The sequence below is a fragment of the Typopeltis vanoorti genome, chromosome 9 (assembly GCF_054136105.1).
Source record: "Typopeltis vanoorti isolate ZY-2024b chromosome 9, IOZ_Tvanoo_1.0, whole genome shotgun sequence".
Classification (NCBI taxonomy): domain Eukaryota; kingdom Metazoa; phylum Arthropoda; class Arachnida; order Uropygi; family Thelyphonidae; genus Typopeltis; species Typopeltis vanoorti.
The window spans coordinates 103,345,499-103,373,442 of record NC_143557.1 but is presented as its reverse complement, the minus strand read 5'-3'; the positions used below and the strand labels follow the sequence as shown (position 1 = coordinate 103,373,442).

General features: G+C 33.9%; 1 protein-coding gene across 2 annotated transcripts in view; it reads left to right on the top strand.

Moving 5' to 3' along the window:
* The window catches only part of Tmx3 (Thioredoxin-related transmembrane protein 3), a 106,773-nt gene that overhangs the window by 59,210 nt on the left and 19,619 nt on the right, over nucleotides 1–27,944 (top strand). For both annotated transcript variants that reach the window (XM_090398063.1, XM_090398062.1), the window contains 5 exons: nucleotides 278–428; nucleotides 6,302–6,473; nucleotides 16,502–16,555; nucleotides 23,448–23,646; nucleotides 25,727–25,795. In XM_090398063.1, the coding sequence (XP_090254189.1) occupies nucleotides 278–428; nucleotides 6,302–6,473; nucleotides 16,502–16,555; nucleotides 23,448–23,646; nucleotides 25,727–25,795 (645 nt within the window). The remainder of the gene's footprint in view (nucleotides 1–277; nucleotides 429–6,301; nucleotides 6,474–16,501; nucleotides 16,556–23,447; nucleotides 23,647–25,726; nucleotides 25,796–27,944) is intronic.

Sequence of the window (27,944 nt, the reverse complement as noted above, 5' to 3'; positions counted from 1 at the left end):
AATCCTACAGCATGTGCTGGAATTATTTGTGTCAATAATAATAATATTTACTGTTTTGATATTCAGTATTTTATATTTTTTATAATATCTCATTTAATGATTTAATTAAGTTATAGAATTAATGCATCGTTTTAGAAAACTTTAGTTACCTTTGAAATTTTTTCACATTGTAATTGAAATATTCGATTTTACATAAGTTATTTGAAAACATTTTGTTAGCTCTTTTAATATTGATTGCATTGTGTAATTTTTTTTTATTATTTTCATATGTTTACAGGACCAGTATACAAGGATAGCTGAAGAATTCCAGCCAGTTATGTATTTTTACACTGCTCCTTATCGTTGTTTATCAGTAACAGAAGAATTGTCCCAGTTTTCTGATCCTGCAGTATATGTATTTAAAGATAACACAAGTTATAAGTTTGAAAGTATGACTGTTGTTTTATAAATATTAATTGTACTGTAATTATATTATAATTAGTATATGATTAAATATATAATTAATTATACTATTAATGTCTTAGATATGTTTATAAATATTTTCTTTATTTTTCTGTCTCCACTAATAACGGATGACTTGAAGTGCATAATTCAGGATTTTTCATTTTCGAAAGTTGGAATGTTTTAATATTCATAAGATTTTGGTTACTTCTGAGAGCACACAAAGGCCACTGATTTTACATTGGGGGGGGGGGGGGGGGGAGACCTATCTAATAAGTGAATAATTGGGACCAGAAATGACTGCTGATAAGGGATTCACACCAAATACCTGTAAGAATTAATGTAATTAAGGAGTTTAATTGCGCTGGGATACAGGAAATGATATCCATAGGAAACATGTTAAATATTATGCATAATCATGTTTAGTATAAATTACAATAAGTACAAAGATAAACAGTATAATTGTGTTTGACACCAAAACTGATACACTTGGAAATGCATATATGAGAGAATCATTTAAATTGCTTGTTTATTGTTAGTCAGAAACTGTAGGAGGATTAAGCAGATTATCCACTTTTATCTCATCTTCTATTTTATCTTCTGCCATAATAGTTGTCTGAAGACTAGAGGATCAGATTGAGGTTCATTAGGTTCTTTCCCATCACTGATTTTGCCTTCATTTTATTTTTAAAAAAGGAATCAAGTGTTGTTTACTTGTCTGTACAGAGCACATATAGAGGACATGAGCAGTTTCTATCACTCACTCACCACTTCCTCTTAATAATATATCTTTTTTAATATCCAATCCATAAAAGGAAGCACATGAGCATCCTTAGCTGTTAAGTTTTGGAAACATGGGTAGAATAATGATATGCAAAATTAAAAATAAAGCACTCTAAATCTAGGTGAAACCACATTTTCATTATTTGGTTATTTCAGTTTCTAGGTCATGGAAGTGCAAGGATTCAAGTAATGAAGACTCATATAGTGGGCACTACCTGTATTAAAAAACATTAAAATGTTATTTCATTATTTGACTCATTGTTTCAACATGGGAGAAGACAAGGGGGACATCCATGGAAGTTAAGTTTGTGTGCATTTAAAAAAGGAGTGAGTTAGATTTTTCTCTTACAGAACCAGGAGTGAGTGAAACAGTTTGCCTGTTAATGTAGTGAATGCATCTATTATGAATGAGTTTAAAAGAAGGTATGACAGCTGGCATGGGTGACATATGACCTCCCTTGATGACTCCTTGCAGGTATAATAATGATAATTTAATCTAACATAACATTTTGAAATTTAAACAGTATTTCTGGATTGGTTCTTTCTTATGTCTCCAATTATTGTTTGCATTTGTACTTTTTCATGTTGTCTTATTGTGTGCTCTTTATAATGCATAAAGGTGAGAATGAGGTGAGACAGGTAGGAATGGAAATCAGAGTCAGGATCAGGGAAGTGGAGTGGTCAGATCAAAGAGAGACGGGTGGTATAGCATCTAGAATAGAGAATGTTGGTACTGGTAGAATGACTTCAAGGATATATACAGGGATTATGTTTGTATATAAATGTAAGGAGTATTTGAAACAAGACAGCTGAATTCATTGCTTGATTGTATTGATTGAGTCAGTATACCCAAAGATAATTGGAATAAGTGAAACTTGGTTGTCTGAGGAGAATGTGATGTCGGGAATAGAAATAGAAGGATAATTCTGCAATTTTTCAAAAGAATAGAAATGTGAAAAAAAGGAGGGGGGGGATGCTCTTAATGATTACAGAGGAATTGTGTCCACAAAGTGTGGAAATTGATAGTGCATGCACAAAATTTGAATCTGTGTAGTGTGAATTGAAATAAGCAGATTAGCATATCTGATAGGATGCTGTCATAAGCCAGGGAATGCAGAGAATACTGACTGCGAAATGTTTAGGCCAATTAGTGGGCATGTATAAAGAAGGTGATCCTGATGGGAGACTTTAATTATAGGAATATAGAATGGAAGGAGGAGATAGTGTATGGGAACAAGGAGAGTGAGTTTGTTGAATTTCTGAGAGATAAATATCTTAAGTAGCATGTAACTGAAGCAACTAGAGGCTTTAATGTTTTGGATTTGGTGATAACTTCACAGGATTTGTTGTTAATGAGGTGTTGACACTGCTATTGGTTGGTGAGAGTGATCATGAGATACTTTTGGGAAGTGATGAAACAAGAAAAGGTTACTGCCAAAAATGAATATATATGAAAGTATAAAGCAGGTGATTATAGGAAGCTCTGTAGTCAGAATCAGTACATTGGGTAGATGAGCTAAGCAGAAAAGATGATGACAATGCATGGAAACTGACAAGGTAGTATCTGATAAAAGCAGTCTATAACTGCATACAAAAGATTAAGAGAGTAAATAGAGTAGGAGTGAAATGGATGAACAGTGAAATCAAGCAAGCTGTGCTGAAAACAAAAATGCTACAGAGGTGGTACAAGACAGTTGGTGGTGATCGGATCCATGAAGAGTATAAAGTGCAGGCTAGAAAGATGACGAGCATGGTAAAGAAAGAAAAGGTGCAGTATGAGAAGCGATTGGCTGGACAGGCCAATATTAACTCAAGGGAATTTTTCTGCTATTTGAGAAAGAATAATTATGGCAGGTTGACACTGGTGGATAGTCATGGCAGCAGAATAACAGTCAAAGGATATAGTGGAATTATTGAATGAACACTCTATCAGCGTATATCATACTGGTGTAAATGATGTGGTGCAGTGGAAAGAAGGCAAAATAGTATCATTTATCAGTATATTTTATGTGGAGAGTTGTTGCTGAGTGGAATGTGTTGCCTGAGTGCATTGTGAGTGCAGATAGTGTAAATAAATGAAAGAATCAGAGGTGTATCAGGTATTTGTTGGATTAGATCTTAATAAAGCTGACATATTCTTAAGGAATGTGCACCACTGTTGGTTATATAATGAAAGTCTTGCAGTTGATAGGGTTCCTAAGGAGCGGAAAGAAGGCAAAATAGTATCGTTTATCAGTATTTTTTATCTGGAGAGTTGTTGCTGAGTGGAGTGTGTTGCCTGAGCTCAATGTGAGTGCAGATAGTGTAAATAACTTCAAAGCGCACTATAATGGACCTGTTACTGGTTGAGTGGGCCTTCTGTTATACCCTGATAAGTTAAGAATGTTAAAATTCCACTTATCATGGTTTAACGAGCAAAGAAGTAAAAACCCTGTAAAATAATTAAGTAAACATGCTTGTTTCTAAGTAGGTATCGTTGTGAACTTTAGAAAATATTGAATACATTGATTTAAGAAGAAAGAAATAATTAATTAGCTCAAGGAGAATTTTATAATGTAAAAGAAAAAAAAGGGGGGAATTAGATAAATATGTATAAAGGAAAATTGCCTGAGACAAAGTGTAAATTAAGAGAGTTATAGTTCTAAAATAAAAAAAAAATTAGCTAACGCCTATTTGTTCCCGTATAGGGAGTAGGCGGGGCCGTTTACCCTATCTAACTTTTTTTGGAGACTGAGTGGGCAGTTCAATCTCCACTGGTAGCCAATCAGAGAGATAGCTGGCCCAAGGCTATCACTGATTCATCAGTACGCAGTGAAGAAGGCGACAAGTTAATGCCGCTATCTGGTGATCCCTAACACAATATTTTTAATGTCTGAAAATAGTGTGGATTCGACGGTCGATTTTCCGGCGACCAGATTTGAACCACCAAATCCTTTCTTTGTGCAGTCAAGCACCGTAGAGTGCAAATGCCACTTCTACTGAGCTACACAGGCTTTGCATTGATATTAAATTCGATGTAAGGACATTTTGTAAAAGAAACACTAGAGCGTATTCTGTGTGAAAGATAGTCCAAGGTTCAAGGACACGCTGACGATTGCCCTCAGTGGTCGCGTGCTTGGCGCATGGAGTAAACAAGCAGGCAGAGAACGGACGTTGTGAGGTCACGTGACATAGGAAATCGAGGTGCCAGATGAACAGCGAAGTGTTCTTTTTACCGATAGGGTGAACATATAAAAGGATTAGGACTCTCTTGGTCTTTCGTCGTGTAGAATTCTCACATTTCCTCGAGCAGTGAAAGTTTTAGTCTGGTGCTGGTTCGGGGATGGCCAAACAAAACCTCTAGACTAGGACGATGTTACAGCGGGTAACCCTGTCCTGGATTCCCGGAAAGTAGCGGCAGACCATGGCGTTGAAAGGTCAGCGGGTGCACACGTCCCGAAGTCTAAGCTGGTAATTACTATGAGGTCTTGACCCGAGGTAGATTGAAGGAAACAAAGAAATGTCCTAATGAAACAGAGGATAGACTAAAGCAGAAGCAGACAGACAGAGGTACCATCGAGTGGAGATAAGTAAAGTTTGTTATTTATATGAATGTAATCTGAATGTGTATTAATATGTGAAGCTTTATTAGTGAAGGACTCAAATACAAGTATAGGTCAGGACTGTGGCACGTGTGAATGGTTATTAACTGAAACTGAATCTTTGTGTGTTGAAGAATGGTTAATGTTACCAGTAATTAGTATAGAATTTAAATACTGGAATTTAGTAGTAATCTAGATGATATAGAATTACTTACTTTTGTGTGAATTACTTGAGAAAAAAATGTGTTCAGAGATCATATCTGATGAAGTCAAGCTAATTAATTGATTTAGATTAGAATGTGTTTTATTTAGAGTGATGATTGTTCTTGTATGTTAAACTGTAATCTTAGAAACAAATAAACCTTGCTTGATTTTAATTAAATATATGAGTCTGTGTATAGAATTCGATGCACCACTTGTGAAACTCATTACGGATCTGAGCTGGAGTTTAATTGAATCGTGTCCTTAACTTTATTCAGCACTAGGTCACATGAGTATATCTTCTAACTTACTTCTTGATTGAGTTATATCTTTAATCTAATAATTCTAAGTGGCGCAGTCTAAAAATATAAATTTCTTAGGATTTTAAGAAAGGTAAGGTTTGAGGACTCTGTCACATTGAATTTTGCCTCTGCTCTGAGGCTATTTCTTTGTGTGATAGAGATACCATGTGATCCATGTAGAAAAGACTTCACTTTTAGCGGCTTGATATAGAGATACAAGGAATAATATTGAAAGTGGACACAACACTTCCATGATGAGTCTGTTGACTCCAAGGAGGTTACCTAATAATAATAATAATAGGGTTGTATGGTAGGAAGAATCAGATCCAATGATATTTGCTCTTCTTGTCATAGTCAAGGGCTGAAACTAAGTTTTGTATGTGCATTTAACTATTCTGAGATCATAGTTTAGTTCTGTATTGTAAGCTCTACAATTTTGAGCTGATCTCACTCTTTTGTCATTTATTAATAAAATTAAATATATATATGAGTTGTCACAATCATATTTTTTACTTTAAGGCAGATAGTCATGTGAATATAATAGATAGAGAGAGATCTATATTTATGTTTTGTAGTACAGATATCAGGTCTCATGCCACTTTCCTTCATGATCCATGTAGCATGAAACCAGATATCTTTCACCTTTTTTTTTTTTTTTTTTTAATAATTTGTTATCTTATTTATATAGTTTGTCAAAGTAATTATTCCAGACTTCCAGAATATCATTTTCTTCATCTTTTATTATGTGTAATCCCTATATATATATATAATTTACATGGCCACTGCTCTTGGACTGACTTAGCTTATTAAAGATTTATCTCAGTATGAATTTTTATAATCTGTTTTTTAATGCCTGTGGTGGAAATTAGTTTGTACTAATTCAGTTACAGAAATACTGAAAAGATCAAATAAATGATAGTTTATATAATTAGTGTCAAATAATCTTACAATTTAAATAACCTTTGAAATGTGAGCAGTTATTTCATTTTTCAGATGAAGTTTCAGATAACAGCTCGCTCTATGAATGGGTGAATAAAGAACGATTTCCTACCTTCTTTAAAGTGACCAATGGCAATTTTCACCAGCTTGTTAAAACTGACAAATACATTGCTATTGCAGTATTGGCAGAAAATCAAATCGGTGGCTTAACTTTGAAGATGCAAGAGTAAGCCTTATTTATTGTACTGTGAATTAAGAATACTTAGTTTTTAATCTTTTTTTTTAATGTAATTTATTTCTGAATTGGTCATTTAATGATGATTCAGAATTCATTGGATTTTCTCTTTTCAGACACATGAAGGAATATTTATAATTATGGCCTCTTCCAGTTAGCTCTCATTTTATCAAACTCATGGTGATCAAAGAAATAGTTTACTATAGAAGGAATGTTACCTGCAAATTCTTTTTTTTTTAGCCCAGTTGATACAGTGGGACTTTGACCAGGACTTTCCTGTAGTTTGTTTTTGTGACTGAGTTCACTGAAACAGTATTTGCTGTAGTGAGATTTGAACTTATATATGTATTCTGATTCGAGAACATGTATATCACTCCCATTTGTATACGTGTATGAGCAATGGATATGCCTGCAGAGTAATGATCAATAATAAACTTGTATTATTATTTAGCTCTGGAAAAGAATCAGAAGTTTTTCTGTCAGCCCATTCATGAAAGGTTGGAAACCTAAAGGTTGAGCATTGGTTCCTAATCCTGCTCTAGAGACTAAACACAGAAATTTTACAAGTTACTTCAGGCTCAATAAGCAGGATGAATGCTTCAGTAGGTCAGTATTGCACAGGACAATGAAAATCATCTGTCACCTAAAGACATTCACAAACATCTGTACCAGTGTGATTGAAATCTGACATTAACCAGCTGTTAACATCTGATTCAATGCAAAGTTCAAATTAATTCAGAAATGGTTCAACTGCTTTAAAGGAAATATCAAGAAAACAGTTGTTCAATTATAAATATTTACTCTCAGTCATGCATGAAAAACCAACTGTTAATCATAATATCATACCTACCAGCTCTCCAGATTTATGTGTAAATTCCTGATTTTTGATTCCTTTTGCTCTCCAAAATAATCCAGCTTTATACCTTCTTTTTTGAGATTTTCGGCTTTTCTAAGGAATATTTAAATTATAAACCCCCAATGTATAGCACACAATTCAACATAACTGATAGTGTCACTTGTTGGGGTGCAGTGTTTGATGTTGTACAGAAATGTATTTTTCTCTTCTCTGGATATTGTATTCCTTGGGAAATATATAAGATGGGATAGGGACTGTTCCACAATACAGTAGTAGCAGGGATGAAGGAGAAGGAAAAGAAATATTCTGTAAGTTTTATTTAGATTTGAACTGCGAAGAAATGTTGTAGATCGATCTCAGAAAGATGTAGATATCTGTATGAAAGTGGTTGGAGTGATTTGGTAAGAGATGGATCATTAATCAATCTGATTGGTGTCTTCTGTATTGAGTCAAGTATTTTAACACGTTTGCTGCCATGCTACTTCGGCATAGTCTGTTCCTGTGTGCCGAGCAATTTCACTTCTTCAAGGTCAGTACGGTACTCTCGTTGCCGGCGGTCAGCGTCATACAAGTATACTCGTAGTTGGCTTGTGCAGAGCATATACCATCTATGAGAATACACAGTTTTGATGCTAGCTCCACAAGCCAAGCATTTTCACTTCATCAAGGTCAGTACAGTAATCTCGTTGCAGCGGTAAGCTCATACGAGTATACTCGTAGCTGGCTTGTGTAGCTGGTTTACCAACTACGAGTATACTCATAGTTGGCAGCAAACATGTTAAGGGACTCTTATGGACACAATCCCAAATGTGAGAGCAATATTGGAGAATTGAGAAGATTTATATAACGTTAACAGCTGTTCAGAGGTAATGCCTCAAGCAAAAAAGAAATCCTAGTTTTTTGGAAGTTAAGGAGGTAATGGTTGTGATGTGTTTATGCCATTAGGACTTTATTTTAGGATAACTCCAAGGAGAGAAATCTCATCTTGTTTAGAGATTTGAGTGTTGTCAAAGTTCACATTGGAATAAAATGTATTTTTTTGGGAGGGAAATACAAACAGAACTGTAGTTTGCTAGCATTGAAATTGATGAGGTTATTTGAATTGCACCGATGAATGGCTCGGAGATTAGAATTGTGGACAGTGAAGGTTGATTCTCTTTAAGTTGTGATGATTTGTGTAGGTTTGTCAGATGAAAAGGAGTGCAATGTGCTTTCATCAGTGAAACTCTGTATTGGGTTGGCAATCAACTGGAATAAGTCATTGATATACATGAGATAGAGAACAGAACAAGCAGAATTTCTAACATTTCCATGTTTCACAAGGTTTTGATAAGCCCGCTTAATTATTTCCATAACACGAATACAGTGGTAACTCTGACTTTCATTCTAAACATCAGCATATAATACCAGTTTCAATATAAAAAATTCATATAAACACATTTATTCACTAAACTTCCTATTTAAATAATTTTGTTTATACCTGAACAGGAGTTAGGGGCCAAAGATAAAAATTACATCTCAAATTTTCTTGCGATATACAAACAGAAACAAACCTTTAAATAACAAAGAAAATTAATTCATTGTTATGAACTTTATAAAAATATAGCATATTATAATAAAGTGCATAACATTGAATTATTTATTTTTTTAATTTTGTAGATCAATCTCAGAAATTTAATACTAAACTGTTATTTTTCAGGAATTAACAATGCATAATAAATATTAATTATAACTTTATTTAATACCTTCCTATATTTCGGTCACATTGCCATCATCAGGGATCAAAAAACAATGATATGTACATACAGACACTAACACTGGGTAAATGAGGTAGAAGAAAGGCAACCAAAGTCACGCCTAGAGTCCTAAATGGTAGTGGTGGACTAAATTGGGTAGTCTTGGTTGTTCGGCTGAAGATCAGAGGATGATTGCTTCCCAAATTTGTTGAGATTTGGAAAGTTGCTTAGGGCTGAGGCAAATTTGAGGAATAGCTTCTCATATTTGTATTTACTTATGCAATGGAGTGGTTGTAAGGTTGTATTTTTTGGGGATTTTTGTTAATTTTTCGGATGTGCCTCGGATATATGGAATGATGATAGATTTTGCTTAATCTGTGCTCTGGGGGGGGGGGGAGACGAGGGGAGATTGTGGTTACAGGGTTTTAATATTATTTGGATTTTGTGGAGGGATCCCTGCATTTGAAGGGATAGTTTTAAAGCAGTCTGCAAACTCTTTCACAGATAATACATGGGACCAGACCTGATGGTAACATCAGGCTTCCAGATCATGTCCAGATGGGAATTTGAACTATCAGAGGGTAGTTGCCTTAAGTAAAATTTTTATAACTAAAAATTTTATCCATGTTCAGTATACTTTAGCCCTATACTTTTATACTTTTTTAGCCCCTTCAGTATGTTTTAAGTCCAAATGTATGCTGGGGTCTGTATGTATAATAATGTACATTATTGGAGAAAAATAGATGAAATAGTCAAAAGCTTCACGTATTTATAAAGAAATTTAAAGATATTAAAATATACAGATGGACCATTCCTTACATGAGCATTTTTTATGTGAATCCCATCTATGAAAGGTTGTAAACCCTTACATTAATATTAGTACTATGATGGCTTATGTTAGATAATCCAGAAATCTCATTCTGATGATCAAACATGAAACTTTTTTAAGCCACTTTAGGCATAGCTAGGGAGTGGTCTTTTACCAGATGAAATTTATCTGCCACCTAATAATATTCATCAAGATATTCCTTGCCTACAGTACGATTTGAATCCACACCCTATTGGTGGGAGGCAGTAGGTGTGGTATTGACTCAGCAAAAAACTAAGACTATGAAATAATTAGTTTATGTTGTAAAGCAGTTCAAACTCGCAAGAAGTTTTTAAAGTGTAGATTAATTAAAATTGTAAAATATTTTAACCTTGTGCAAAATTGGGTAATATTAAGATATTTAGAAGACTTGAACTTGGAAAAATTTACATACAAATATAATTTTGATTTCTATATATTTCATATAAATATTAGATGTTTAAGACAAAATGTAAATGATTTTTTGAATTTATGAACATTAACTGCTAGCCTGGTTGGATGAGTAGTTAGCGTATCCGCTTTCCAGCCAAAAGCCTGCAGGTTTGAATCCCACCGTGGGCATGGATGTTTGTGATGGTCTGTGAAAATACTAGTGCCGGTGGTGGGCGGTAGATGACATTGGTGTAGTTTCGGTTCATTGTAGTTGGTGGAGACAGAGAGTTGTAAACTAGGTACCCTCCTTTGATGAGTCTTTGGACTCCCTGGTGGTGTCATGTAATAATAATAAAACATTTCACATTTCTCACAAAGTATGAGCATATAAGGGGATTTGTGTAGGATTTATATTGCAGTCTGATTTGTATAGGAATACTTCCAAATGCTTACATCTGTACACTAATGATAATAATAATAATACCTAGTTTGTTTTATTAGAAGGGTGCTTAAGGGTCAAAGCTATATAACTGAGAGAAGACCTCCACATTCCTTTAAAGGAATGTGGAGAACCGATCAGGGCTTCTGACTTAATGTTCCAGTCTGCACCTTCTCGTGGTGCATCCTGTTAGGTATCTATCTGGATACTGAATGAACGAGGATGGGCTGGCAATTTGGGATTTAGCCGACCAAATTGTATTCTTATTGGCTTAAACCAAAATAAAAAATGATGGTACAACATGACAGAATTTCATGCTGGCTGGGGCGTCGCCCGGTTAAACAAGGCTCCTGTTGTTTTAGCCAGAGAACCAGGGCAAACAGCGAAAAGTCAGCTACTGGAACAAATCCTAAACCCACCCCAACTCTACATCACCAGAGTTCAAGATCGGTTACTATCAACATAGGAAGCATGAAAGGCAAAGAAATGGAGCTAGCTGAGGAAGTGGATAAGTACCAGATCGACATAATAGGGGTGACTGACACAAAAAAGACAAAAACTGGTGAGATCTTTCTGAGCAATAAATACAAAATGTTATATTCAGGCAATGACAATCAAGGAAAAGAAGGAGTAGCCATAGTATTCAACACAAAATACAAGGCTAATCTTCTTGAATGGCAGGCAGTCTCAAGTAGAGTGATGTGGGCAAATATCAGAATGGGGCAACTGGGCAATAAGACTTATTTGGTAGAAGTGGAGGAATGTTTTGAAGCCTTAGAGAAAGCAACTGACACAAAAAGGAAAAGTTGGTCCTTGTTGGGGATCTAAATAGCAGAGTAGGAAATGATTGTCAGACATGCAAAAATATATTGGGAAAATTTGGAGAAAAGAGCAAAGCTAATAATAATAATGGCAACTACCTGTTGGATTTATGCTCAGGACATGGACTGGTTATTACTAACACAATGTTCCAACATAAAAATGTGCACAAATTCACAATGGACAGAAGAGGCAAGGAATAAGGATAGTCTCGTTGACTGTTATTGTTGATAGTGATGTTTTCTCCCTGGTGTAGAACACTAGAGTGTACAGAGGATTTGAAATTGGAAGTGATCACTATTTAGGCTCAAGCAGGATAAAATTGAATTTCATATTGTAAAGAACAACATGTAAGAAAGTTTTAAAGTGAATAAAAGTTGAGCAGCTCCAGATGTGAATTGTAGACTAAAATACACAAAGATTATTGAAGAAAAAATGAAAGAGTTTGAGAACACGAACCAAACCTTGCAGATTCTGTAGCAAGCCTTGAAGAAAACCCAGGTTTGATTCAGCCAGAGAGGCATGTGGTGAGGTTGTCTGTAAGGATAGAAAAATCAGAACTCCATGGTGGTCACAGGAGGTTAAAGAGGCAGTGAAAGAAAAGGAAAAAACATATCAAAAGTTCCTGACAAATAAGTCAGCTTGTGCTCTTAGAGAATACAGAGACAAATGTAATAAAGCTAAACACTGTGTAAAACTAGGTAAACAAAAGTCATGGGAAGACTTTGGTAAGAACATAGAAAATAAATATTACGAAGGTAGCAAGATATTCTGGAAGTTGTTGAAGAAACTCAGAAGTGAATTAAAGAGTGTGCTGTTAAAGGAATTGGGGATGATAAAGGGTACATGAAAACAGGAGAAAAAGATATCCTTGAAGTATGGAGTAATTACTTCAATAAATTGCTAAATGAAACAAGCAATGATTACAGCACAGTGGTTAAAAACACTCACCAGGCATGTAGTCAGGAATACATATCCATACTTGAAGTAGAAAAAATCATCAAAAGCCTGAAATGTGGAAAGGCAGCAGGAGTAGATGATATTCAACCAGAAATGCTGAAGTGTGGAGGTAGTATAAAAGTCTTACAGTGGCTGCACTGCATAGTTCAGAAGGCCTGGACAGAGGGATGAATTCCAGATGATTGGAGTAGAGCTCTCATAGTACCTATATATAAAAAGGGAAATAAAACTGAATTGTGAGAATAAGATATTTCTCTACTGAGTGTTCCTGGTAAGATATATGCTAGTATATTTGAGAAACAGTTGAGGATTGTGGAAGAAAAGCTTTGTGAAGAACAAGCTGGATTCAGGACAGATAGAGGCTGTCAGGATCAGATTTTCACTTTATGACAGATAGTTGAGAAATCAATGGAATATAACAGAGATCTGTATTTAAGTTTTGTAGATCTTGAAAAGGCATATGACAAGATGCCAAGAGAAAAGCTATTCGAAACACTACAGTTATATGGTGTCAATGGGGATTTATATCAAGGAATACTTAGTCTTTATTTGAATTGTAAGTCAGCAGTTAACTGAAGGAAGTACGGGAAGGTGGTTTAATTTTAAATATGGTGTCAGACAAGAATGTACATTATCCCCTCTGTTATTCATTATCTATGTGGATCACATTATGAAGGAAAGTGGTATTAAACCTGATATCAAAATTGGAGATGTTAATCTCAGCTCTTTGCTTTATGCAGATGATATACTTCTAAATAAATCTGCTACAAGTCTGCAAGATTCCCTGCTAAAGTGAATAACTGTTGTAATAGATATGGTATAAAGGTCAGCATTAAAAAGACGATAATGAAAATAGGCAGAAAAATTGAAAATGTCAACTGCATTGTGAATGGAGAACCTATAGAAAAGTAAAACATTTCAGCTACTTAGGCACGATTTTTAGTGAAGATGGTAAATTAAATATGGAATCAACAAAGCTGGTATGGTAGGAAGTCAATTGAATAAATTTATATAGAATAAGAGAGAAATTAGCTGTATACAAGACAGTATTCAAGCCAATTTTAATTTATGGATCTGAGGGCTGGGTCTGAAGTAAAACACTTGATCAAAGACTAGAGACTGCATATATGAGAGTCCTAAGAAAGACTAGGGGCATGAACAGATGGCATCACTGGCAATATCGTATTAAAAATGAGGATATTACGAAAGAAAATGGCATTGTCAGCATCCAGGATCCAGGAATGTATTAGCAAAGCTAATCTCAGGTGGTATGGTCACTTAAACAGAATGGAAGAGGAAATATTAGCAAATCAATTCTTCTCTGCCATGTTTGCAGGAAAAAACCCAGAGGAAGACCCAGATATAGGTGGATTGATACAGTAAAAGTTCCTCAGAGGATAGAAATATAAGATCTGATAATGTTGGAGTCTTGACAAGTAACAGACTGATTTTGAGGAAAATTGTAGATAGGAAGAAAGTTAGTAATGTTGTAATTTTTCATGTAGTACTAACATACCCTGTACACCCATTGATGGTAATATCAGGAATTTGATGATGATTATGATGTTCTATTATGAGTTCACTGAGGAGTTAGAAAAGAGATTCCTCTTTTCTAAATAGGAGAATGTAAATCTAGATTTCCATAAAGATACTGGTAAAATGAATAATTAAATATTATTCACCTGGGCTTTAGATGTTATGTTTTTTTGACCAACAAGAAAAAGGAGAAGGGATGTAGCTATTTATATTAACTGTATCTTTTAAAAATATAAACAGTGGTATGACTAATGGAACCAGGATATGTGAATGCATCATAACTGATAATTTCTTTATAATGGTCAAAATGAAATCCTTAAAAGAAAATCTGGAGTATCAATAAAGCCAGTGATACTCGGAGAAAATAAAAATAGCAGCAAATAATATAGATTGCACTTTCATAGAGAATTATATTAAGAATCTCAAACCAAAATATTCCACATATGAGCAAATGAATGGGCTTACTTAGAGATATGTTCATTTGCTCGTGTTTCCAGACTCACTCTCAAGAAATGTGTTAAGAAAGAGAGTTTCTCCAAGAAAAAAAATAGAAATAAAAAAAATTGAGATAATTAAAATATTTTTGTGATTTACCAATTCACATTGGGGTTTTGTGGAAGTGTGAAAGGCTAATTTGAATTTATGCATTAGTTTTTTCTCCACATCTCTGACGTACTTTTTTGATAGATCTCTCCAAAATGCCCTGTCTGTCCAACGTAACAAACATCGCAATTGCAATAGATTTTATAAACTCCTGATCTCTTCATAGATTGATGTGGTTGTTTAGGGTGGGGATCTTAACATCGTGGAGATTTTTTGTAGTGGTCAAAATGCAACTTTTGAGTTATATTCTTGTAGGATTTTGCTGTTTGTTTGTAACATTTAACATTCTTGAAGAAACCATGCCTTTATTAGTCTTCAGCTTGTTGTCTTGGAGCCTGTGCTGGTTTATTCAATATGTTATTGATAGTTTCGATGTTGTAACCATTTTTTTATTATTTTATTTTATTTTTTTGAAGAATGTCTTTAATGTAACTTTTTCCTTGTTTCTTTTATTATAATCTTAATGAAGTAATGGCTCTCTTTTAATGTTTTGATGATACCCCATTTTTGTGTCAAGTGGTAATGGAGAACTAGCATGTAGATATCCACCTGTATTAAACTTTTTTTTGTATACTTCAAATGCAAGATTACTATGATCTTCAACTGAAATGAGAGCATCTGAGAAGGAAATGGATCTTTTTTTTTTTCTTCTCTACCTCTGTTGTAAATTGGATTTTTTGATGTAACCTCCTTACTGGCCTTGACATGCATGTATGTCCATAATTACATGGATCCAAAGTGCCCATTGCAGTTAAAATAATCTTTGAATAGTATAGATATGATATGGATACAAAGTGTATATTTTTGATATATTTTATCCATATGGCCATTTAGGTGGTTAACCCATTAAGGAAAAAAATCCAATTTACATTAGAGGTAGAAAAAGATAGATCAACTTCCTTCTTGGAAGTTTTTATCTCAATCTTCAGTTGAAGATCATTGCAATCTTAGTGAGTAGGATTTTGCATAATTTGTTGAGTCTTGGATATATGTATTATGTGGTATTACTTGAATCTTGTGTTTTCAATCAAATGTTTACTGCTCTACAAAACTAAACCTTACTTGCAGTGAATACCTGATTACACTAACTCCAACTGCTTTTTTTTTAATTATTTCAAATATATTTATTATTTCTTGGTTTTTCATATAGTTAAAGTCAAGTTGATTTTTCATAATGTTGAAAATTTTAAATCTTAATACATTTATTTGATCTATAAAATGCCTGTAAATGAAGTGATTTATGTCACTTTCACTTACAAATTGATTACTCTTTTCAGAAAGGGTATTAGTCACAGTTTTATGAAAATATGATGAAGTATTTTTCCATATTCAACAGTAAGCTGATTGTTCTAGAATGAACTATGCTTTAAGTAATATTCAAATACAATATTAATTAAAATTTTATGAGACCAGAGACAAGACACTGTTTCCCAAAAATTTATTTCTTGACCTTGCAGCAGAGCATAAAACAAATATTTTTTACACAATTATGTGTATTTCTTCTGTGACTTGCAAAAGTTGTGATCATTTGGTACTCATAGCACAAAGAGGAAAAAACTTGCTGCTTGAGAAACATGTATTTAAGTTTGTGCTAGTTTCAAAATTGCATTAACAGTGAAATGAAATAGCAGCAGATAATTATTTTCATAAATAAGTTCTGTGCTATAATTCCCTGTTTCTATTTCTCATTTTGTTAGTCATATTTATGATGTTACCAGAATATAGGAATATCTTACTTTCCCCTTTTTTGTTTATTTAAATAAGCAGGAATGAACATTTATCTGAATTTAAATGTAATTCTGTTAATTGGAATAATGAATTTAATTTCAGATTCCGTGAACTTCTAGAGGCAATAGCTGTGAATAACAGAGATGTATATCATGAGTAAGTAATTGTTATTTTATTACTGAATCTTGATGCAGTTGTAAGATTTACTTTGAAGGAACTACACTAATTATTGCTTGATGTCTCTCTCTCTCTCTCTCTCTCTCTCTCTTCAACTGGGCACTCAGCATCTTCAACAGAACTATTTCCTTCACTTTCTATGTTAAGAATTACTCCTGTATTATTATTTTTATACTTATTCTTGAGAGACACTTGTGACATTAAATTAAGAATTATAAACACTTTAACAAAAGCTCGTTCTACTTTTATTATTTAAAAGTAGAACAAACCACGTGATGTTACACTGCTAAGCATTAAAGAAAGGTAAATTTCATCAGAGTGATGAATAAATTATAGGTATTAATTCACAATTTCATATAGCAATCTTAATTTATGAATTCAATTAAAAAAAAAAATTTTTTTTTAAGTGTGTTATCCAGATTAAACTTTCCCATATTTTTGACAAAGATATACAGTCGTTTTGATTCAAGTTAGGGTGTTGAAGTAAGGCCTCAGCATCGATATCTTGTGGGAAGATTTCTTTGAAATTTATAGCAACATCTGTGTAGAAGGTGAGTCTTGGACCAGAGAACGTTGTGGCTTGTCTCTATCCCATGCTGCGCCAATCCAGACTTATCGGATTTGTTGTGAATAATGTTTGATTGATGTTCTTGTATTCTTTTTTCTATAGAGCATCCAGTTTGTCCAAAATACGACAGATTGCAGTTACAAGGAACTTGATATACACCAGGCAGAGACATAGTTGAACGTTTATCTTTAGGAGAGTGGGAATCGGTGGATATTTTGTTAATAGGGATATAACTGGCAATTAAATCATATTTCTTCAGATTTCTTGAAATTGGTTCTGAAATCCTGGAAATATATGGAATTGGAACTCGACATATCAATTCTTTGTTGTTTTAGATAGGATTGTAGGAATTGAACAGATGTTGTGTAGTTTTTTCGGAGAAGCCATTTAATTTCATGTGATGTTTGATAGTTGAAAGTTCTTTCTTTCATTCATAGGGAGTTGAGCAATTAGTTCTAGCTCGTCGAATTAAACATTTTATGATTCCTGTTTTTTGATAAGGATGATGGACAGATTGTTTGAGAATGTAACATCCAGTTAAAGTGAGTTTTCTGTAAACTGTTGTTGTCAGAACACCTGAAGGTGAGTAGATGAGGAGGATGTGTAAAAAGGATAACTTGTTATCTTCATGGTAAACTTAATACGAGGATGTAAGGAATTGACTTTGGCTAAAAAGGAAGGTAAGGAATCTCTGTTGTGAGGCCACACTGAAATATATCTCACCCAAAAGGTTGGTTGAGGGAATATAGATGAAAACAGGGCGTCTTTTATATGTTCCAAATAAAAGTTAGCTAAAGCAGGTGAAAGTGGACTTCCCATGTCTGTTCCTTCCACTTGGTTGTAGAATTGTTTTGACACAAGAAATATCCAGAGTGCATCACGAAATCGAATAATTTTACGATATCTTGTGGGAAGATGTCAGCAAGTAATTGTAAAGTCTCTTTGGGAGGTGCATTAGTATATAGAGATTCTACAGCAAAGCTCACCATAAGATCAGTAGGTTGTAATGAGATATTTTTTAATTTATTTAAGAAATCCAAAGAGTTTTTCAGAAAAGAGCGTGATTTGTCTATATGTGATTTCAATAATTTCGCTAAAAGAATACAAGAATATCAATCATACATTCTTCACAACAAATCCGATAAATCTGGATTGGCACAGCACGGGATAGAGACAAACCACAATGTTCTCTGGTTCGAGACTCACCTTCTACACAGATGTTGCTATAAATTTGAATGCCTATTCAAAGAGAGAGTGCTGAGTCCTTACTTCAACGCTCTAACTTGAATCGAAACGACTGTATATCCTTGTCAAAAATATGAGAAAATTTAAGCCGGATAACACACTAAAAAAATTGTTTTTTTTTTTATTTTTATTTTTTTTTTATTGAGACCTTTAATTCTTACATTAGGCTAATGTTATCTTTAATTGAATTTATGAATTAAGATTGTTATATGAAATTGTGAATTAATACCTATAATTTTTTTATCACTCTGATGAAATTTACCTCTCTTTAATGCTTAGCATTAAGGAGAGGGGGTGCTTAAGGGTCAAAGCTGTATAACTGAGAGGAGACCTCCACATAGCCTTTAAAGGAATGCAGAGAACCGACCAGTGCTTCTGACCTAATGTCCAATCCTCACCTTCTTGTGGTGCACCCTGTTGGGTATCTACCTGGATACTGAAAGAATGAGAATGGGCTGGCAATTTGGGATTTAGACGACCAAATTGTATTCTTATTGGCTTAAACCAATATAGAAAATGATGGTACAACATGGCAAAATTTCATGCGGGCTGGGGCGTCGCTCGGTTAAACAAGGCCCCCGTTGTTTTTGCCAGGGAAACAGGGCAAACAGCGAAAAGTCGGCTACTGGAACAAATCTGAAAGCACATCCCAACTCAACATCACCAGAGTTAAAGATCAGTACTGTCAACATAAGAAGCCTGAATGGCAAAATAATGGAGCTAGCTGAGGAATTAGATAAGTACCAGATCTACATAATAGGGCTGAATGAAACAAAAAAGACAAAAACTGGTGAGATCTTTATGAGAAATAAATACAAAATGTTATATTCAGGCAATGACAATCAAGGAAAAGAAGGAGTAGCCATAGTATTCAACTATGGCTACTCCTTCCGTAATATTCTGCCCGTATATTATATTCCGTAATATAAAATACGAGGCTAATCTTCTTGAATGGCAGACAGTCTCAAGTAGAGTAATGTGGGCAAATATCAGAATGGGGAATTGGACAATGAGACTTATTTGTGCCTATGATCCCACAGAAGGTTCTATTAATGTAGAAGTGGAGGAATTTTTTGATGCTTTAGAAAAAGCAACTGACACAATGAAAAAGGAAAAGTTGGTCCTTGTTGGGGATCTAAATAGCAGAGTAGGAAATGATTGTCAGACATACAAAAATATTTTGGAAAAATTTGGAGAAAAGAGCAAAGCTAATAATAATGGCAAATACCTGTTGAATTTCTGCTCAGGACATGGACTGGTTATTACTAACACCATGTTCCAACATAAAAATGTGCACAAATTCACATGGAGAGAAGAGGCAAGGAATAAGAAAAGTCTCATTGACTATGTTATTGTTGATAGTGATGTTTTCTCCCTGGTGCAGGATACCAGAGTGTACAGGGGATTTGAAATTGAAAGTGATCACTATTTAGTCTTGAGCAGGATAAAATTGAATTTCATATTGAAAAGAATAACATGTAAAAAGTTTTAAAGTGAATAAAAGTTGAGCAGCTCTCAGATGTGAACTGTAGACTAAAATGCATAAAGATTATTGAAGAAAAAATGAAAGAGTTTGAGAACAGGAACCAAACCTTGGAGATTCAGTGGCAAGCACTGAAGAAAAGCCAGGTTTGATTCAGCCAGAGAGGTATGTGGTGAGGTTGTCTGTAAGGATAGAAAAATCAGAACTCCATGGTGGACACAGGAGATTAAAGGGGTAGTAAAGGAAAAGAAGAAAGCATATCAAAAGTTCCTGGCAAATAAATCAGCTTTTGCTCTTAGAGAATACAGAGACAAATGTAAGAAAGCGAAACACTGTGTAAAACTAGCTAAACAAAATTGATGGGAGGACTTTGGCAAGAACTTAGAAAATAAATATGAAGAAGATGGTAAGATATTCTGGAGGTTGTTGAAGAAGCTTAGAAATGGAAGAAAGAGTGCTGTAAAAAATAAATCATAACTGATTGTGAAATTATCTATAACTTGTTATAAAACTAGTTAAGTAACAGATTTTTAATACATTATTATAAATCACCAGTCATTGTCTTAAAATCAGAAGAAAATTGCAGCCTTGCATGCCTAAAAGCACCAGTCCCAAAACAAAAAGAAACATCTACTTGTACAAACCTTGAATACATAAAAGCAACATTCCCAATACAAAAAGCCAACATGTGGCCTACACAGATTTGTTTGTTGTTTTGGAGACAACTTATCATCTCAACACATTTTATCCCTTTCTAGGGACCTCTTAGAGGCAGATAGAATAAAATCTTATCACTCAGTTAGAGAAAGGACAAGTTCCCTTATCCCTCCCCTCTTTCCCACTCCCTTTCCTGGAAATAGATGCTTCTACAGCAAAATTGACAGCCTAGTTTAAGAACACATGAACACAATTTCTTGCATTTTATAAAGTCATAAACTTAATTTTATGGTCATCAGAAAGTGATAGATTTTTTTATTAACTCCCAGTATGTTGAAACTATGAAATCCTGGTTGGATGAGTGGATGGCATATCCACTCTCGAACTAAACAGCCTGTAGGTTAGTCCACTGTGACGTGGATGTCTTTTAGTGGGAGATGGTTTCATTTCCTGAAGTGAACCCACCATGATCCTGATTATGGAGATATGAAGTGGCTTTAAAAACTATTATTATATATAACTTATAAATCTTTCTTTGCGAAAAAAAATTTATTGTTACTTTATTGAAGAAGTTTATCGTACTTCATGACTGCTAGTTATCAGTACTTGAAACTCTAATGCATAGGAGGAAAGTAAATTAAGGACCAGGTGAAGCTTCTGGAGGAGAAAAGTGTTGATCCTTACTGACTGACTAAAGCTTAGTGCTAAATAAGTTCAAATTATTAGACTTACCCAGCTGAATGCCAGTATCTTTTTCTCCTTAAATACACTATAGCACGGATTCTCAACCTATGGTACGCGTACCACTGGTGGTACGTGAGCCACTGCCTTACTGGTACATCTAATATCTTGAATTAAATATAGTGGTACGCCACTGGAAAAGGTTGAGAACCCTTGCACTATAGCAAACTTTATGCTATAACAAATTATTTCTGGTTCCTCTGGATTTGTCATAGTGAATGCCTACTTTATTTGAGTCCAGATTATTTCACATGTACAAGTTCTGATTTGGTTATTTTCTAAAATTTAGTGTACATTTTTCTTACGAAGAGGTACTTTATTCTAAATCATTATTACTCTGCTGTTACACTGTTATATCTTGAAACAGTCTGAAGTTGCTTTAAATTCTAAGAGTGAAACTTGTTTTCATCATTGCCAAAAGCATGATCTTTCAAGTGTATATTTTATTACTGGCAACATAATAAAGAAGACATTTCTGGTTTTGTATGTTTATGAATTTTTGCTGTTTTTATTTTCATGGTGTTGGTTACTCATGTGTCAGTGCCTCAAGGTGAAAGATTTATGTTAAAGATACCAAGTAATTTTATAACCTTGGTTTTAATCCTTTTTCCCAAGTAAGCAAACAGACAAGTAAGTCAAGTTTGCGCCTGAACGTAGTTCAAGACTTATGGTGGTGCAACACCAAGGCAACTCATGGTAAGGATGGATTAAGTTCTGATCACTTTCCTTAGAATTTCCCATAAATGTAAAACACATCTCCTAGGAGATGTATGATGTTATACATTATGGGTGGGGTCACTACCCAGACCGGTTTCAACCTTCATTGAGGTCTCATCAGTGAGTAGGCAGATCCTGAAATGCCAAGGTTTAAGTAATACGGAGCTTATCAATTTTACCTATGCAAGTTGCTACAAGGTGCTTTGACCTTATTAATTAAGAATCTCCGGATGAGAGAAAGATGCGAAAAGTTTTTTACTTTGGGTATAATATATGTTAAAGATACTAAATAATTTTATAACCTTGGTTTTAATCCTTTTTCTGAAGTAAGTAAACAGACAAGTAAGTCAAGTTTGCATCTGAACTTGGTTCAAGACTTATGGTGGTGGTGCAATACCAAGGTAACTCTTGGTGGTGCAACACCAAAGTACTTGGTATCTTTAACATATATTATACCCAAGGTAAAAAACTTTTCACATCTTTCTCTCATCCAGAGATTCTTAATAAGGTCCAAGCACCTTGTGGCAACTTGCATAGGTAAAATTGATAAGCTCTGTATTACTTAAACCTTGGCATTTCAGGGTCTGCCTACTCACTGATGAGACCTCAATAAAGGTTGAAACTGGTCTTGGGTAGTGACCCCCACCCATAATGTATAACATCATACATCTCCTAGGAGATGTGTTTTACATTTATGGGAAATTCTAAGGAAAGTGATCAGAACTTAATCCATCCTTACCTTACCATCCTTAATCCATCCTTGGTGTTGCACCACCACCATAAGTCTTGAACCACATTCAGGCACAAACTTGACTTACTTGTCTGTTTGCTTACTTGGGAAAAAGGATTAAAACCGAGGTTATAAAATTACTTGGTATCTTTAACATATATTATATCCAAGGTAAAAAACTTTTCACATGAAAGATGTAGTCAATCAGGCTTGGCAAAGGTAAATAGGATTTTCCTCCTGTAGATATTTGATTTTTCAACCCTTTAAAATCGAATTTCCTGTAGAAATTTGATTTTGCAACTCATTAAACCTGCACAATATTTATACATTAATACCATGTTCTTGTCACCACCTTCTTATTTAAGAAATATTGCCACTTTTTCAATTACCACCAGTGATAACAGACAAAGACTGACCTGCTTGCCAATCACTTGAAAATGCCATTCTTTCGAGGAAGAAAAGGTATCAGAAGATTGTTAATTTTTATTTTATTTTATTTTTTTTTTTTATAATATATTTTTTTAATCTTTATTTTTCCCATTTTTTGTAATTTAAAAATATAGTGTTTTATGTCTTATGCCTTCAGTAAAGTGGAGAAAAACACATAGACAGATTTAGTAATTCACATATAAAATATTCATTAACGAATATGATTTATTATTTTTAAATTATTATTTATTATTGTGCTATTGTTATGTTGATTTACTTTTTTTTTTTTTTTTACATCGAGGCACTTTATTTTTGGATGGTTAGGTCAGCCAGATATTGCTAATTCAGTGGCTATGAAAGAACTAGCTATTCCTAGTCTTATTGTGATCAACTCAAAAAATTATCAGTATCATCTTCCTGTTTTAGCTGAGAATGAAAAAATTCCAACTCCTCAAGCAATTGTGGCACTTCTAGATCAAATTGTTAACAAATCAGCTCCTGTAAGTATCTTTTTTCTTGTTGTTGTTGCTTTAAATTCTAAGAGTGAAACTTGTTTTCATCATTGCCCAAAGCATAATCTTTCAAGTGTATTTTTATACAGTTTTTATTAAAGTAGATTCATATTGTAATAAATTTAAGTCGCTAACTAGAAACAACAAAAACAACTTTTTTTTGTTTTTGCATAGAATTTTTGTATTCACCTTCATATTCAGGACATTCACTACCACTTGAAGGTATCAAAATCTGATCTGTTATTCCTAATTGGAATCTTCTACAACTACAGTTAACCTCAACTATTCTAACTGCATGATTCCTTCCATAAGAAGGGCAGAACATACACATTTGTCATGTCAGATTGCTAAATCTTGAATCCTCTGTGTATTTTCTACTCTGACTTAAAGATTACCCTAAGCCAGTGCAAATCTCCTGATTCTGATCACTGTCCTCTGATTTTTCTGAAAATTTATCTCTGAAACTTCCTGGGATGTGTAATTGCCCAGTGAGATAAATTAAAGATGCCAAGATGTATTCTTGTTTGATGTTTTATCCATGTGTAATGCTTGCTCAACCAGGCTGGATTTTCCAGTATTCTTATGGGTAGATGGACAATTTGTGTTAGATCATTACTAAAATCAAGTACTTTGGTAAGTGGAAAGCATCACAACTAGTAGATGTGGTTCAAATCCCCATTATGTTCATGGATGGTTTCTTAAGAGCAGGTTTCTGACATATTTAAACTTTATCTTGTGGGTGAGATTCAACTATTAAAAAAAAAAAAAGATCTTGATATTAAGAGATAAGCAAAGCTTATCTCTATATAAAGAAATAAGCAAAGCTTATCTGTTTATATCACCCTAGATCAAATTTCAAAGATCATTATTGCCAAAAGTACAACAAAGGTAGGCAATATACATGATCACTTCATTAAATATTTTTAATTAAAAAATAGAGTTGCAGTTAAAAGAGATGTTCTGATCTAGGGTGCTCCATAACATAAAAGCTTTGCTTATCTCTATATCAAGGGTTACGACAGGTGTAACGTGAACTATAAGTTCAGAAGCAATATAAAGAAGTCCTGATTATTATTTTCTCAACATCCTGCACATTTTTGACGAGCTCTCCATTCAAATGGGTACTTTCATTTAAGCTGAAGTGGGATCATTTATGTGACTAAAGTCTAGTAAGCTTCTGAATAGTAAGTCTAATAAGCTTCTTTGTTATCAGGCTGACATGGGAGAGATTTTTCATAGAATGGAGAGGTGGGTAGAACAAGAGGCCATCCCTGGAAACTGTATAAGGAAAGTGTGAGCAGAGCAATGAGGAGCAAGTTCTTGACATGGAGAGAGTGGTTGGTGAGTGAAATGCATTGCCTGAGTGTATTGTGATTGTAAACACATTGAATCAGTTTAAGGCATGGTTGGATGAGCTTTGTGTGTGTGTGTGATAGTGTGTACCTCTCATGATGAGTCTCTAACTCCATGGAGGTTAGATGTTAATAATAACAAGCAGATGAAACTTATTTTTAGTTGTTGTTTATAAAAAAAAAACAAAAAAAAAAACATGCAGTTTATACATCAGTAGTAAATAAATAACAAAATAGACAGGATTATCAGCCTCTTGCTCTAATGCACTACCAAAGCATAAGTTCCATGGTAAAAGAAATCCATTAATTTCTTTGTTAACCAGTAAATTTGTATATATTGCACAATGCATGCATTTCTCACAGAGAAGTTGAAAAGGGAGCTGGCAATTGAGTTGCAATAAGCAAATAAGATAGGAGTTTACCTCGAAGGTCTAAATCATGCCATCAGAGTGTTAAGAGCAACTTATTTTGCCTGTTTTCCAGACTTAACTTTTTTTTTTTTTTTTTAGCATCTAGTTAGTGACATTTGTAAGATCTTGTATATCTTAGGCTACATGTTACATTAATGTGCTCTCTATTTTGCAATCCCTCAGTGTGGCAGTAATTAAGGGGGTGGGGGGGGAATACTAAACCAGTGTTTAGAGTTCCTTAATCAGAATATCATCAGTTTTTTTTATTTATTTTTCCTTTAATGATATGAGTTATTTATATTTTAGGCTTATGGTGGTGATACCTATTTCTACAGGATATATCGAGCCTATTTTGAAGCAAAAACTTCTCTTGCTGTATGTATATGAATTTCTCGCATATAATTTATCATATATTTTATTTTTTATTTCTCAGTCTGCTAATTTGGTGTTCATATTAATACAGTATTAGGTTAGAAAAAAAAAAGGCTGAGCTATTTTGGCAGCAAAGTAGCCCCTTTTGTAAATAACTTTTAACAACTTTAAACAGTTTAGGAGAAGCATGAGTTTTCAGAAAAATACAATATTATTGTTTTCTATATTTTCATATTACATAAAATACATAAAAGTTGTGATATCAAAATTTACCATCTAAGTGATTTCTTTTATAATATCAATATTATATTATTTTATAATTATATATAATAATGATTATTTAATTATATTAATTATAATAAGTAATTTCTTATTTTTGATATTTTGTTATACAAAAATATCAAAATGTGAGCCTGTGTTAGACTCGTTGGCCTATCATGCCCAAGAAACTTGGCTTCATTGGAACTTCATTAATGTCCTGTCCTACCTACATAGTTTGCTATGTTTTTCACTTATGTTTGTTTTTTTGGATAGTTTGTGGGATGGAAACTAGATTTTCTGAGAGAGAAAAATGCTGTTACCCCCATATGAAACTATCTAACTCACCTTCAATTGAATATACAGTTACACCCCAAGTTACGTAACACGCAACTACTTAAATTCACAGTTATGCTAATAAATCTACTAGCACGTATGAACACGTTTGAGGCTTTGCACAGGTGTGTCTTTGACAGCCTTATTGTAGTACAGTAGTAGATGCCTCGCGCTATTAGCTCAGTCACTTGTTATCACTGCTAGTTTCATTGCAAATGCAAAATTGAGTGTGCTGGTAATAAATCTAAAAAAAAACAAAGGTCTGCAATTACTTTAGAAGAAAAGTTGAAAATAATTCGTATGTATGAAGGTGGAAAAATTCTATCAACAATAGCTCTGGAAATAAATCAACCTATTTCGACAGTTAATACAATAGTGAAGGATAAAGTTCGCATTGTTGAAAGCATGAAAGGTGCGGTAGTGTCGAAGGGCACAATTACTACCAAGAAAAGGCTGGACCCGATATCAGAGATGGAAAAATTGTTGTCTCGCTGGATCGATGATCTGACACAGAAGCGGATACCATTAATTTTACTGATTATCCAGGAGAAGGCTATGTCCTTATATATACTGAGCCACTTGAACTGCCAGACACAAAGAAATTTTACAACAAAGGGAATAGCCAAGGTTTTTCAACTTGATAGACACGGTGTTAACAAAATTAGAATCGATGGATCCAAACACTGAGCGGTTCGAAAATGTTAGCCACCGTATGTATTCCAATATGTCTAGCTACAAGGCTATCTACGAGGACAAGAAGCATGTGACCACACAATCTACTCTAGACATGTTTGCGAGATGCCGTTCACAACAAAGTCAAGATGACAACTCAGACGACCCCGAATACCCTCAGCCTTCAACATCAAAAGCGGTAAAACTTCCCACAGAACAACATTCCTTAGAACAGCCAACTTAGCTGTCACAAGACATTTATTTTATTTGAAAAGTGAATATTTCAGTTTGTTTTTTTATTGTTTTATATTATGTATTTTTCATATTTACAGTGTGTATATTATTCATGTACAATTGATATTTTTTTTATAATTGAATTTTTTTTTAATCACTCCAAAAATGAAAAATATTAAAAATGGAAAATATCTGATTAATGGTAGAAAAATGGCAATAATGTATTATAGGTTTTATAGCAAAAAGTCAGCTACTGAAACAATTTCAAACTCGGCCAAAATGAAGATTAGGTATAATCAGCCTAAGCAAGTATCAGTAAAAAAGAGGTAGCACTTGCAGAAGAATTACCAAAACAACAGTGTAATTGGTGTTACCAAGAAAAAGAAGATTAAAACAGGTACTACTATAAAAACAACTATAGTATTAACACTAAGCACAAATATAATCTTCTTTAATGGCAGTTGAAAGTAGAGTAATGTAAACAAATTTGAAATTGGACAATGAGACCAATTTGTGTTTGTAGCCTGCAGAAAGTTCTAGTAGATAAAAAGAACAACTCAACTGTTCTGGCATAATGGATTGATTGGACCTTTGGTCCATTATTCCTGTGTCAGATTTGGTATGAAATTACTGGATTAACCTCTCTACCTGA